General features: G+C 36.8%; 1 protein-coding gene across 1 annotated transcript in view; it reads left to right on the forward strand.

Annotated features, from left to right (window-relative positions):
• The window catches only part of CFTR (CF transmembrane conductance regulator), a 166,215-nt gene that overhangs the window by 35,770 nt on the left and 115,240 nt on the right, over positions 1-15,205 (forward strand). The window contains exons 8-10 of the mRNA XM_058441560.1: positions 2,744-2,990; positions 4,640-4,732; positions 11,701-11,883. Coding sequence (XP_058297543.1) covers positions 2,744-2,990; positions 4,640-4,732; positions 11,701-11,883 — 523 coding nt within the window. The remainder of the gene's footprint in view (positions 1-2,743; positions 2,991-4,639; positions 4,733-11,700; positions 11,884-15,205) is intronic.

Consider the following 15,205-nt stretch of genomic DNA (forward strand, 5'->3'; position numbering starts at 1 on the left):
CAGCACAGACTGAGATATGATTACTGAGATAAATTTGGGCAAAATATAAACTACAGCATTTCTGTAGCAATGAGACCATTTTTCTTCAGTTGAGCTCCATGTTCTACAAACTCCAATCAAAAAAGGTTCTAGGAGACTCAGTGAAAGTTGATACACTGTTCAAGGAACAAATAATTTCAGCACATGGGAATTTCACAGGGAAAAATATACTAAAAAGAGAAGTACCTTTTGGATGGTGTCAATATGGGTTATGAGGAATTCAGGCTGCTGAGTCCAGTATACAGTGGTAACTGAGCTGCAGGTGTGTGATTGGAACAACAAAAGAAATGCTGAAATATTAAGTCCTTTGCCATGTAAATAGAAAGAGTAAAAGAGTATTTATTTCCAAAACATTATTGGTCACCTGTTTTTGTTATGCCTTTCAAGATAAATCCAGGAAAGGAATTGCATTTTCTTTCCAGAAAAGAAGTTCTTGGGGGAATTGTTCAATTGTTAGATGTTGTTTTTCTCATTAACAAGTGAGTGCTCCATCACACTTGCTCTCTGCATTACTCTTCTCCCTGCAAACACATATATAGCAAGGGTGATGACAAGGATATCAGAGGGTCTGGTTTTCTCAAACTCATGATAAACTCATGGCTGGGTCATTCTTGGTGCTGATTTTACTTTGGTTTTTGTTGTTATTGTTCCCTCTTCCTCAAAAGATGAAATCTATCCCCCTTACTTGGAATTTCTGTTTGATATATAGCGAATGTTTGGTTGTAACCTGTATAATCTGGCATGAAATTGTCACTCGAAAAGGCTAGAAAGTGTTGACGTATATATGGGACAGCAAGAGTTGCTCCTACTCAAGAGAGTAAATATAATGTTCTGGAAGAGATTGGCAGAATTCACATCAAAGGAGTGATTACTTCAGCCTGGGCCACTGTTGTACTGGTCAAAAGGCTGTGCAAAGCTCTCTGAAAATCCACTCTTTTATTGCTCTTTAGTAATAAAGTCACTTTCAATTTTAAAAATAACAAACTGATATAATATTTTTATGACTCATAAAATGTTAGCGATTATATTATGGAGAGTCTACTTTCTGGGTGATTCTTACAAATGTTCTTGGATCCATTTTTTTTTTCTTATAGTACCTATTCTTCCCATTTTTCTCAACTCTAGTTAATATATTTCAACAACAGTTCAACAAATTTAACATTTTTATAAAAAGTATTTTCTATCATTTTATAAATAACAGCCTAGTCCATGTTACTCCTTTTCTTGTTGAGGAGAAAGGACACACACTGTAAATTCAAATATAGATCTCTACTGTGCTATTTAATCTTGGCAACAACTCCACAAAGGAGATGACATGTTTTCCTTCTATAGAGGTGGATTCTGTAAAGTTAGAGGGAAGAGTGACTTGCTTAAGATGGCATAGCTGTAACTGGCAGAACTAGGATTCAAAGCCAGGTGAGATGCCAAAATCATAATCTGTCTTCAGTGTCAAGTTACTGAAATCGGTAAACATTAGACCTAAAAAGACTGAATTGCAATCCGGGTTGGGCACATTAAACTCCATTTTCTTCATCAGTGTGCTCAGATTACATTTTACTTTTCAGACTAAAATTGGAAAAAAAGATTCCCTCTTAGTTCTGCACTTGAGAATGAGAATAGCTTTTCTGAATTATACAAGGAAGAAGAACTAATGCCCAAATGCCAGGTACCCACATGCACTATGCCGTGGCACAGCTGTTGCCCCCTTTCACCAGAGCCCTCTCTCTGTATCCTGGTTGACCTTTCTTTGGGCAAGAGCTGGGTGGGGAGAATCACAAGTGACTCCAATTTGTATGGCTTCTGAAAGACTGGGACTGAGTTGAAGGCAGTGTTGTCCTCTGCACTCCCTGTTTTCTGTCTCCTGGAGCATCGAAGCCTCACATATGTATTAAAAAAAAATTTCCATTTGCATTTCAGACTAGAAGATTGAACATGTAGTGTAATGTGATTGCAAATAATTATATTGAAATGAGACAGAGAAGATGTAGTATTTACTCTCATAATTTTTCAAAACCCACCTGCAACTTGAATTAAAAGAACCACTTGGGTTTTGTTTTTTTTTTTTCAAACGCAAATCCTGGAAACCTACTGAGACTCATTCAATCAATTCAAGAGGCAGGCTTGAGACTGTATTTTTAAAAAGCATTTCAGGTGATTTTTACACATGCTAAGGCTTAAGAACCACTTCTCTGTAGCTTATATGTTATTTTCAATGTTCCTCAAAGCCAAGTTAGAATTTCCAAAGTGTTAAGAATCCATTAGACAATCACAGAATTGTCGTTTTCCTTTATAAATCTTACAACGTTGTTCTCATTTCCATACTTAATTACTTAAAACACCAACCAACCAACAAGCAAAAAATGATTAGTCTAACTAATCTTACAAGTTAATAATGAAGTAAAGGTTTAAAAATAATGTCATAATAATGTTAATAACAAATTATTAATTATAATTTAAAAATAATATTTACAAGTATTATGTGCAAAACACTGGTACTTTCATTGTTATCCTTTCATATAAGGTAACTGAGGCCCAGAGAGATTAAATAACATGCCCAAGGTCACACAGGTCATACGATGTGGAGCCAGGTTAAAAATATAGGCAGAAAGACTCTAGAGACCATGCTCAGATCTTACATTCCAAGATCCCTGATATTTGAAAAATAAAATAACATCCTGAATTTTATTATTATTTTTTTTTATAGAACAGAACTGAAACTGACTCGGAAGGCAGCCTATGTGAGATACTTCAATAGCTCAGCCTTCTTCTTCTCAGGGTTCTTTGTGGTGTTTTTATCTGTGCTTCCCTATGCACTAATCAAAGGAATCGTCCTCCGAAAAATATTCACCACCATCTCATTCTGCATTGTTCTGCGCATGGCGGTCACTCGGCAATTTCCCTGGGCTGTACAAACATGGTATGACTCTCTTGGAGCAATAAACAAAATACAGGTAATGTACCATAATGCTGCATTATATACTATGATTTAAATAATCAGTCAATAGATCAGTTCTAATGAACTTTGCAAATGTGCAAAAAGATAGAAAAAGAAATTTCCTTCACTAGGAAGTTATAAAAGTTGCCAGCTAATACTAGGAATGTTCACCTTAAACTTTTCCTAGCATTTCTCTGGACAGTATGATGGATGAGAGTGGCATTTTATGCCAAATTATCTTAAAATCCCAATAATACTGATGTAGCTAGCAGCTTTGAGAAATTCTAAAGTTTTCAGGTGATAAGACACAATTTATACAACGCTAATCGGATAAACTTGTGTATGATTAAGAAGCAAATAAATACTTAGTAAGCTTTTTTGCTGTTTATTTAAATATTTAACCCAGAAAATAAGTCACTGTGACAGAAATAAAAATGAGAGGGAAGGGTGAGCCACTTTTAGGTAGTTCTGGTATTATTTAATTTAGGCCAGAGGTTGCAAATGGTGGCCCATAGAACTAATTTTGGCTCCTAGACCTGTTTTATTTAACCTTTCATTTAAAAAATTTGTATTGGTTGCCAGCAATTAAAAATTGGGAGATGTCTCACACACACACACATAAACACACACACTCATGTGTGCAGCCTCTTTTGAAGAATTGGAATAATTAGTCAACTGCGTCCTCCTTTTCCACAAGCTGTGACAGCTCCCTGCTCACAGAGCACCTGCCCTCTCCAGTTCATCACGCTCTCTTCTCAGTCCCTTTCCTTAATTATATCACCTATTTGGTCCTGAGACTAAGTGAGTTTGAGATCTGTGACTTAGACAAAGTGGTGAATCTAGCTCTGAATCATAGTAAGTAGCTCTGGGAATCATCTTGTCTTCTGTTAACCCATTGAGAGAGAAATAGAGAGAGAGAAAGAAGAAACAGATCTGGGGAGAGTCACTGAATGGGAGCATAGAGACAGAGAAACAGATCTAGAAAACCAAACTGGGAGAAAATGAGAGAAACCAAGAGAGGGAGAGAGGAGCAGAGGAGAAAATGAAGAAGCGAGGCAAGGACCAGGCTTTTTCATTATTTCTTATGGCCAAGACTTCAGGATGTGTGGACTTAATTCTTCCTTATGCTCCTACCTTCCCTAGGAAAACTGATTTAGAGTCTCTAATAGAGCCCTTCTTTTAGAATCACAGTTTGATGCCTTAAAACTAGTTATATACCTTCACATGCTTCCTTAACCCACAGAAGTGATGCTAATGAGGCCCTTAATAAGGAGGGTGCTATTAAGATGAAGACATTCATTTTTTTCTCCATCTAATGTTGGATTAAGGCACCTTAGTGGGTAATTCAGGGTTGCTTTATAAATTCATCACTAAGGTTAGCATGTAATAGTACAAGGAAGAATCAGTTGTATGTTAAATCTAATGTATAAAAAGTTTTATAAAGTATCATATGTTTAGAGAGTATATTTCAAATACGATGAATCGTAGCGCTTGGCAAATTAACTTTAGAACACTGTAATAAAATTGTTTTGTTAAGAAATAATTACTATTTCATTATTAAAATTCATATATAAGATGTAGCACAATGAGAGTATAAAGTAGATGTAATAATGCATTAATGCTATTCTGATTCTATAATATGTTTTTGCTCTCTTTTATAAATAGGATTTCTTACAAAAGCAAGAATATAAGACATTGGAATATAACTTAACAACTACAGAAGTAGTGATGGAGAATGTAACAGCCTTCTGGGAGGAGGTCAGAATTTTTAAAAAATTGTTTGCTCTAAACACCTAACTGTTTTCTTCTTTGTGAATATGGATTTCATCCTAATGGCGAATAAAATTAGAATGATGATATAACTGGTAGAACTGGAAGGAGGATCACTCACTTATTTTCTAGATTAAGAAGTAGAGGAATGGCCAGGCGCTCATGCTTGTAATCCCAGCACTTCAGGAGACCAAGGTGGGTGGATCACCTGAGGTCAGGAGTTCAAGACCAGCCTGGCCAACATGGTAAAACCCGGTCTCTACTAAAAATACCAAAAATTAGCTGGGCATGGTGGCAGATGCTGTAGTCCCAGCTGCTCGGGAGGCTGAGGCAGGAGAATCACTTGAACCTGGGAGGCGGAGGTTGCAGTGAGCCAAGATCACGCCACTGCACTCCAGCCTGGGCAACAAGGTGAGACTCTAAAAAAAAAAAAAAAAGAAGTAGAGGAATATTAAATGCAATATAAAAGCTTTTTTTATTTTTAAGTCATACAATTTGTTTCACATAACAGATCAGAAAATAATACAGAGATCATAAGTTTTGGAGCTGGGTTTGAATCCTGGCTCTGCCATTTACTTTCTGTGTAATCTAAGTCAAGTTACTCAACTTTGTGGGCCCTCTGACTCTCCATTGTAAAATGGAGAATATTAATATTTACTTTGCAAGTTTGTTGTGAGGACTGAAGGAGAGAATTTAGGTAAAACATTCATCAGAGTACCATGCACACAGTGGTTCCTCAATAAACATTAGCTTCTCTGATTGCAAGTTCCAGTCCAAAGTGCTTTATATATACCAGTCAATAAAAGGATGCGGGAGAGATATACCAGTGTATTGTTTCTACCATTTTAAACCTGTTTTCATCCACTGTTACAAATTCTATCATACTGCTCCACATAAAAATATTATCAATGATTTTTAGTCTCTGAAGTGCAATATTTGATTATTGAGCACAGCTGTTGAAGTTTTAGTTTCTTCTCACTTATATGGGTTGTGTAAAGGTAGGAGGTATAAAACCAATGTCCTAGGTCTAAATCTTTCTTAATGTCATACTTTGGATTCATTTATATAAGTAACTTGAGCACTAGTGCATCATTTTACTTCATTTTTTAAAGATATAGTAAGAGTAATTCCCATCTGCCTAGCAAAATTGTTTTGTAGAAAAGTTTGTGGATCAGATTTATTTTACTTTGATTTTAGAAATTTCAAGTGTCTTTGTAGGCGTGAAGGAAAAATATGCAGTTTGACATTTTCTACTACTTTCAGGTCATTATTTTCCTACTCTGGTGCAAAAATCCTCAATTCCTGTCTCACTCCATCTAATCAAATAAGTAGCCTGCTTGAGCCGTTACTGTGTGCCAGGCACTGGGATAAGCACTTTATATGTTTTGTCCCACTTAATCCTCACAGCATTTCTATGACCTAAATAAAATTAATATTTTCATTTCACTGATAATACAATGGAGGCTTCAAAAAGTTTAGGGACTTGGCTCAGCTCACACAACTGGCAAGGACTGAAAATGGATTTTTGTCTCAAATGTCATAGGCTAGAGCCCTTTCACTAAACTGTTGTCTTCCATCTGGTGGCATCCTCCTCCTCCAGTCTTTGTCACCTAAACTCTGGGCACCCCTTGATGGCATTTACTTATGATGGCGATGCTTGTTAAACTTCCTGTTTGAGACTTCAACATCCATGTAAACGAGTCTTCCAATACTGTACTTAGAACTTATATTTTGTAGTGACTTCTTCAGAAGCTTTCTCTCTTAGTCATATCCTGAGTTTTGTTAGCACCTGGACTTACCTCACTTTGGAAATGTTGCACTCTGAAATCTCTTTCTCAGCTTGGAATTTCCTAATCTTCCAACTGTTTGAGTCTTTTAATTCTACATTTACTGCCTTTCCATTTCATCAGGATTTCTAGTCTCTTTAATTCTTCCTTTTGGACTCCTCCTGATTTAACCTCTGCTTATTCGAAGAACAATAATTTCATTCTCTCAGCTGCACTCTCAATTCCCTTTTCCTTTTGGTTTTTTTCCTACAGAACACTTACTTTATCAGTTTTGGAGAAGTAAGTGCTATCTGGGAAACAATAGTGCTATCTGTTGACTCTAGTCAACTGTAAGTTTTATACATTTATTGTTTAAACCTTATATGGGTCTATAATCCTTCTTGGGAAATCCTTTCATTTGTCTTTAATTTCCTTTACCATTTCCCTAAAGGCTATTCCAGATTTTTATCACATTCACAAAATTCCCATCTTTTCCCAGGATCTGTTCACCCCCAGTAGATAGCCTTGTCTCCCACAATACATAGAGAAAATAGAGGCCACCATCATATTTGAATGTTTCTAACTTCTCTCTTCACCCTTGGAATTATCTTTTTCTTCTTTTGTGTCTAAGAGAAAGATGTATGCTTCCTCTTATCCTTGTCTGAACTATTCTATTTTGCTTCATCTTCTCAGAACAGGGGACCAGCAATTATTCTTCCTCCAGAAGCTTCAACGTCATTTGTCAACTGACTCCTTCTCATGTTTAAATATTTTCAAGTTAAACAATTTCTTTCCTGACTTTTGCTCATGCGACCTCGTGTCCAAAACCTTATCACTCTTCTTCCCTTTGCTGTCAAGGCTGTTCTCACTTCTTCACTTCTTGTGGACTTCTCCCCACTACAACATAGATTCTGCCATCACCAATCTATTAAAACTGTTATACTCTTATGGAATTTATCATTCAATTTAGCTTCAGCGAACCGTTCTTTCTAGATTATTTTGGCCTCAGACCATGACTTCTAAGTCTGCCCTGCTTGCCACTTAAGTGATGATGGGCCACTGGGTCCCCACCTAGGCCTCTGTGTTAGTCCATTTTCACGTTGCTGATAAAGACATACCCAAGAATGGGCAATTTACAAAAGAAAGGGGTTTGAGGGACTCACAGTTCCATGTGGCTGCGGAGGCCTCACAGTCATGGTAAATGATGAAAGGCATGTCTCACATGGAGGCAGATAAGAGCATAGAACTTGTGCAGGGAAACTTCCCTTTATAAAACCACCAGATCTTGTGAGACTTCTTCACTATCATGAGAATAGGATGGGCAAGACCCACCCCCATGATTCAATTATCTCCCTCTGGGTCCCTCCCACAACACATGGGAATTATGGGAGCTACAACTTGAGGTGAGATTTGGGTGAGGACATAGCCAAACCATATCAGCCTCCTTCTGGCTTTTTGTGTTCTCTGTGGGTGACCTCTCTCAGGCTCAAGTGATATCAATGTGCTGATGACTCTCAAATGCACATCTCTGGCTTCAGTTTCTTCCTTGAACATCATACATATGTTTCCAAATTTCCTGCGTGTACCTCAAAGTTCTTGTTCATCACTCCCCAAGCTTCATAAATCCACTCATTTTAGTGTATTCTCCATCTCCTTTGATAGCATCCCTGAGAGGCAAGTCCCTGGTGAGTTATATATGATTCCTCCCTGGCTCCAAACCTGAGAGTAAGTAACATTCCTATTAACATATTAGGAAGCTGAGGCTTAGACAGTGTAAGTAACTCAAGCATGGTTACACAACTAGCTAGGGCAGAGCTAAAATGTCAGGCTAGGCTTTTGTGACTCCAAAGCCCTTTCTCACTCAGCATATCATCACTTATTTTTTTTTTTTTCTTTAAGAGATAGAATCTTGCTCTAGCACGTGGGCTGGAGTGCAGTGGCACAATCATAGCTCACTGTAACCTTGAACTTGGGCTCAAGTGGTCCTCCTGCCTTAGCCTGCTGAGTAGCTAGGGCTACAGGCACACACCACCATGCCTAGCTAATTTTTTTTTTTTTTTTTTTTTGAGACAGAGTCTCACTCTGTCACCCAGGCTGGAGTGCAGTGGTGTGATCTTGGCTCACTGGAACCTCTGCTGCCCAGGTTCAAGCGATTCTCCTGCCACAGCCTCCTGAGTAACTGGGATTACAGGTGCCTGCCACTGTGCCCAGCTAATTTTTGTATTTTTAGTAGGGACAGGGTTTCACCATCTTGGCCAGGCTTGTCTTGAACTCCTGACCTCATGATCCACTTGCCTCGGCCTCCCAAAGTTCTGGGATTACAGGTGTGAGCCACCACACCTGGCCACCTACCTAATTTTTAATTTTTTTGCAGAGACAGGGTCTCACTACATTGCCCAGGCTGGTCTTGAACTCCTGTTCTCAAACAATCCTGCCTCGGACACCCCAAGTGCAGGGATTACAGGCATGAGTCATTGCACCTTGCCTGTATATATGATTTTTAGTATATGTAAATATACATATTTATTAAATGTGAATATACATATTTATTAAATGTAAATATAAATATAAATGTGTGGAGTGATATCCATTGAAATGTTAAACATAGTTCTCAGTGGTACAACTACAGGTGATTTCTCTTTTCTTATTTCTGGTTTTCTATGTTTTCCAAATTTCTTGAAATGTGTCTTCTGTAATCAGAAATAAAAGTTATTAGTAACAACAGTCTTCCATTGGTACAAGTGCTTATTGGATAAAAGTCCCACTTCTAAGCATGACACTCACAACTTTTAAGTTAATAGCCTTTGTCACCTTGCCATATATATCTGATCCAGCCACTCACACCATTCCTGAGATATATTTTGTTCCTTTGTGCCTAAATCACTGTGCATGCAGATCCATCTTCCCGGAACACCTATAACCATTTCTTAGTCCTGTGAAATCCTACTTACATCCTTCATAGCCTAGCATGTATATCATTTACTTGGTCAAGGGTGAGTCGGTTGTTCTCTTGAATGTACTGCCATATGACGTGGTGTGATTTCAATTGTAGCACCAAGCACATTGCAATATTAATTCGTTTATCATTCTCCCATGTAGGATGTTTGAAGTAGTTTCTAATACAGAGATTATACTCAATATGAAAAGGGAATAACAAATGCCTTTGTCTCATTTTAAAATGCTTTCATTGTTTAAAACATATCTTCAATATGATTGTTTATGTATGCCTTAAAAGAATTTTGAAAACTATGTACCTGACACATTTAATTAATTATAATTTTTTTTTTGAGACGGAGTCTTGCTGTGTCACCCAGGCTGGAGTGCAGTGGTGCGATCTTGGCTCACTGCAAGCTCCGCCTCCTGGGTTCACGCCATTCTCCTGCCTCAGCCTCTCCGAGTATCTGGGACTACAGGTGCCCGCCACCACGCCCGGCTAATTTTTTTGTATTTTTAGTAGAGACGGGGTTTCACCATGGTCTCGATCTCCTGACCTCGTGATCCTCCCGCCTCGGCCTCCCAAAGTGCTGGAATTACAAGCGTGAGCCACTGCGCCCGGCCCTTATGTATTTTATACTGCTTAAGTATGCTACATGGATTTCTTCAAAACCTTGAAGCTGCAGTTTCAGTGCATTCAATTTATGGAAAAGAAATGAATTTATGAAATTGGTTCTTATTGTCAAGTCAATCAGCTAAATATGACTTGCTTTCTGTCAGGAAAAGTCTGACTTTAAAATACAGATAAGTAATAACTATTATTAATTAATTTATTAAATTATTAAAATAATTAAATAATTTGTTAATTAAAATGTCTTATTCCCCTACTTATTTCTGCAATTTGACTCTAAGAATAGATAAGACACATAGATTGCCTTAGGTTTGAAATCTGGGTGAAATAAGATACTGCCTCCTTCAGTATTTCTGCCTTTGCTTTTATGGGAGCCTCTTTCAAGAAAATGTCATTCTGTCATGGTCCCCTTGTTTGAGTCCCAGAGGTTTTCCTACTCCAGAAAGTGCAACGTAGTGGCCAGGAGCGGTGGCTCACGCCTGTAATCCCAGCACTTTGGGAGGCCGAGGCGGGTGGATCACGAGGTCAGGAGATCGAGACTCATCCTGGCTAACACGGTGAAACCCCGTCTCTACTAAAAATACAAAAAATTAGCCAGGTGCGGTGGTGGGCGCCTGTAGTCCCAGCTACTCGGGAGGCTGAGGCAGGAGAATGGCGTGAACCTGGGAGGTGGAGCTTGCAGTGAGCTGAGATCGCGCCACTGCACTCCAGCCTGGGCAAAAGAGCAAGACACTGTCTCAAAAAAAAAAAAAAAAAAGAAAGTGCAACGTAGTAAGACTAGTACTATACTCCCTTGCATGGTAAGTGAGAAGGCTGTCTGTATAAAATGAGGGAAGGACTCATGAGAGGGAAGTAGGTCAGGAGAAATGATAGATTCTCAGGCAGGTTAATTTTAGGAAAGAGTTAATAGAGTCCCTTATAACAAGATGCATCTGCTTCCTCCTGGTCAATTTTTAGGACTGTTTACTTTGATTTGAAGACCACTATGCTAAAGCTTCCCAAGGGGGCAATAGTGAGGCAAGGAATTTTAAAAAGGGAACTACTTCTTCCTAGCTACTTTTGTGAAATGAATTCATTTGAATTATCTGGCAATCTCTTCATATTTGTATTCAACAATAATTACTTAAAGAAATGCTTTGAGCTTCTCAGAGGAGGGTGCTACCAGTGTGATGGAGTAGAATTAAGATTTGGGTTGTGACTTTAAAGCTATGTGACTTTAGTCATTGAACTGCTGAGTCACAGTCTACAGCTTTGAAAGAGGAGGATTATAAAATCTATCTCATGTTAATGCTGAAGATTAAATAATAGTGTTTATGTACCACGCTTATAGGAGAAGAGGGTGTGTGTGTGTGTGTGTGTGTGTGTGTGTATGTATACATGTATGTATTCAGTCTTAAATTAAAAAATCTTTAACTTGATAATGGGCAAATATCTGAGTTTTAGATCATGTCCTCTAGAAACCGTATGCTATATAATTATGTACTATAAAGTAATAATGTACACAGTGTAATGGATCATGGGCCATGTGCTTTTCAAACTAATCGTACATAAAACAAGCATCTATTGAAAATATTTGACAAACTCATCTTTTATTTTTGATGTGTGTGTGTATTTTTTTTTAACAGGGATTTGGGGAATTATTTGAGAAAGCAAAACAAAACAATAACAATAGAAATACTTCTAATGGTGATGACAGCCTCTTCTTCAGTAATTTCTCACTTCTTGGTACTCCTGTCCTGAAAGATATTAATTTCAAGATAGAAAGAGGACAGTTGTTGGCGGTCGCTGGATCCACTGGAGCAGGCAAGGTAGTCTCTTTTATTCTTCACTATTAAGAGCTTAATTTGGTATCCATGTCTCTTTTTTTTTTCTAGTTTGTAGTGCTGGAAGGTATTTTTGGAGAAATTCTTACGTGAGCATTAGGAGAATGTATGGGTATAATGTCTTGTATAATAGAAATTATTCCACTGATAATTTACTCTAGTTTTTTATTTCCTCATATTATTTTCAGTGGCTTTTTCTTCCACATCTTTATATTTTGCACCACATTCAACACTGTGTCTTGCACATGGCGAGCATTGAATGACTTTATTGAATAAACAAATCATCCATTTTACCCAGTCTTAACCAGAACAGACATTTTTTCAGAGCTGGTCTAGGAAAATCATGACTTACATTTTGCCTTAGTAACCACATAAGCAAAAGGTCCCCATTTTTGTTAACATTAGAATTTTCAGAATAGATTTAGATTTGCTTATGATATATTATAAGGAAAAATTATTTAGTGGGATAGTTTTTTGAGGAAATACATAGGAATGTTAATTTATTCAGTGCTCAACCACTTCTCCATATCCCACCCTAAGAACAACTTAACCTGGCATATTTGGAGATACATCCGAAAAAACTAGTAGATTAGAAAGGAAAAACAGCAAAAGGACCAAACTTTATTATCAGGAGAAGACTTTGTAGTGATCTTCAAGAACATAACCCATTGTGTAGATAATGATAAACACTTTCTCTCTTTTAACTGTTAAGGAAATAAATTTAAAAGACATGAAAGAATCAAATTAGAGATGAGAAAGAGCTTTCTAGTATTAGAATGGGCTAAAAGGCAATAGGTATTTGCTTCAGAAGTCTATAAAATGGTTCCTTGTTCCCATTTGACTGTCATTTTAGCTGTGGTACTTTGTAGAAATGTAAGAAAAAGTTTAGTGGTCTCTTGAAGCTTTTCAAAATACTTTCTAGAATTATACCAAATAATCTAAGACAAACGGAAAAAGAAAGAGAGGAAGGAAGAAAGAAGGAAATGAGGAAGAAAGGAAGTAGGGAGGAAGGAAGGAAAGAAGGAAGTAAGTAAGAGGGAAGCAGTGCTGCTGCTGTAGGTAAAAATGTTAATGAAAATAGAAATTAAGAAAGGCTACTGAAAGGCAATTATTTATCAATATCTAAGATGAGGAGAACTATGTTTTGAAGAATTGAATATGAGACTTGGGAAACAAAATGCCACAAAAAATTTCCACTCAATAAATTTGGTGTCAGGCTGGGTGCAGTGGCTCACACCTGTAATTCTAGCACTTTTGGAGGCAGAGGCAGGTGAATTGCTTGAGTCCAGGAGTTTGAGACCAGCGTGGGCAACGTGGCAAACCCCACCTCTACAAAAAATACAAACAAAAAAAAATAGCTGGGTGTGGTGGTGTGTGCCTGTAGTCCCAGCTACTTGGGAGGCTGAGGTGGGAGGATCACCTGAGCCTGAGAGGTGGAGGCTGCAGTGAGCCATGATTGCAACACTGTACCCTAGCCTAGGTGATAGGCTCAAAAATAAAAAAAAAATTGTTGTTCACAATTCTAATAATACAATTTGGTTGTTTCTCTCTCTGGTTGTTTTCCTGCATATGAAACAGGCTTTTAAAACAAAGTAGCTGGAATTGTGCATTTTTTCTTACAAAAACATTTTCTTTCTTAAAATGTTATTATTTTTCTTCTATATCTTGTATATTATTACTAGCAGTTTTCACTATTAAAAAATTATACCATAGGAGGGGCTGATACTAAATAAGTTAGCAATGATCTAAACAAGGATGTTTATTTATAAAAAGGTAGTAATTGTGTTTCATAGAATTTTTAAAATTAATTCTGCATATGTCTTCAAGATCAATTCTATGATAGATGTGCAAAAATAGCTTTGGAATTACAAATTCCAAGACTTACTGGCAATTAAATTTCAGGCAGTTTTATTAAAAATTCATGAGCAGATAATTACTGGCTGACATTGCAATTGTATCTTATGAAAAGCAGCTATGAAGGCAGAGTTAGAGGAAGGCAATGGTCCCTTGGGAATATTTAAACACTTCTGAGAAATGGAGTTTACCAACTCAATCTAGGAGACTGCCTGTTAGTAGTATTAGGAATGGAACACTTTATAGTTTTTTTTGGACAAAAAATCTAGCTAAAATATAAGATTGAATAATTGAAAATATTAACATTTTAAGTTAAATCTTACCCACTCAATACAATTTGGTAATTTGTATCAGAAGCTTAAAAGATAACCTAATAATTCTTCTACTTCTATAACTTACCCAAATATGTTTGCAGAGATTTTATGTAAAGCTCTTCATTATAACATTGCTTTCAGGAGCCAAAAATTGGGTGGGAGGAGTCCCATAAATGTTGAATAATAGGGGTTTGATTAGATAAATTTTGGTGTAGTTCTATAATGGCATGTTATTCAGCCAGTAAAAGGGTTGTTAAAGAATGACTGTGATGGATGTATATGATATACTCTTAAGTGAATAAAGAGTTACAAAATGTTATGTACAAGTTACAAAATGTTATGTACATTATGATCCATTTTTCATAAAATCATATGTCTATGTATATATGTGTGTCTAGAAGGATAAATTTATCAAGTTGTTATCTCTGAAATTTTGGGTATATTTTATATTTCTAGATTTTCTGTTACTTTGTTACTTTACTGATAAAGTAATAACGTTGTTGACTTTTATCACTCTCCCCTATTAATAATCATGTAGGCTGCAAAAGGATCATGTCTTCTTTATTTTTATATTCCAAGGACTGTCAACAAGTGCCTCGCACTAGACAGGTATATTATAGAAATTTAACTGAATATCTTTAGGAAATAGATTTTTGTTTGTAGTTGTTCTAGTCTACATCAAGTGTCTTGCACTTATGAAACTTCCTTGAATTATTTTAGTGAAGCAATATTAGTATAGAATTTTGCATCACTGGATGCCCTTGACTGAAAGCTGGCTTATGGCATCTCACCAGTGCGTGGGGAGTTTCAGTCCTTCTGTTGTCCGCATCACAGCTGAAGCAGTGCTGTTGCTGACAATTCCTGACACCACCTTGTCTCTATTATCGATTATTGCCTCACTATGGTACTGAGTTTTAGCTTATTCTTGTAATAACTGGGACTCATATGTATAGAATAAGCTATTAGTTCATGTTTTTGCTTGCTTTTTATACAGAATACATGTCTGCAAAGAGTTTTATCAATATTTTGGAATTTTGGGAGATATGAAGTTAAAAACATCATTGAATATATATATATATATACACACACACACATATCTGTGACACTATACATGATTTATTTTATTTAATTTTTAAAAT

This window comes from Hylobates moloch, unplaced genomic scaffold (assembly GCF_009828535.3).
Source record: "Hylobates moloch isolate HMO894 unplaced genomic scaffold, HMol_V3 SCAFFOLD_1, whole genome shotgun sequence".
NCBI classification, from domain to species: domain Eukaryota; kingdom Metazoa; phylum Chordata; class Mammalia; order Primates; family Hylobatidae; genus Hylobates; species Hylobates moloch.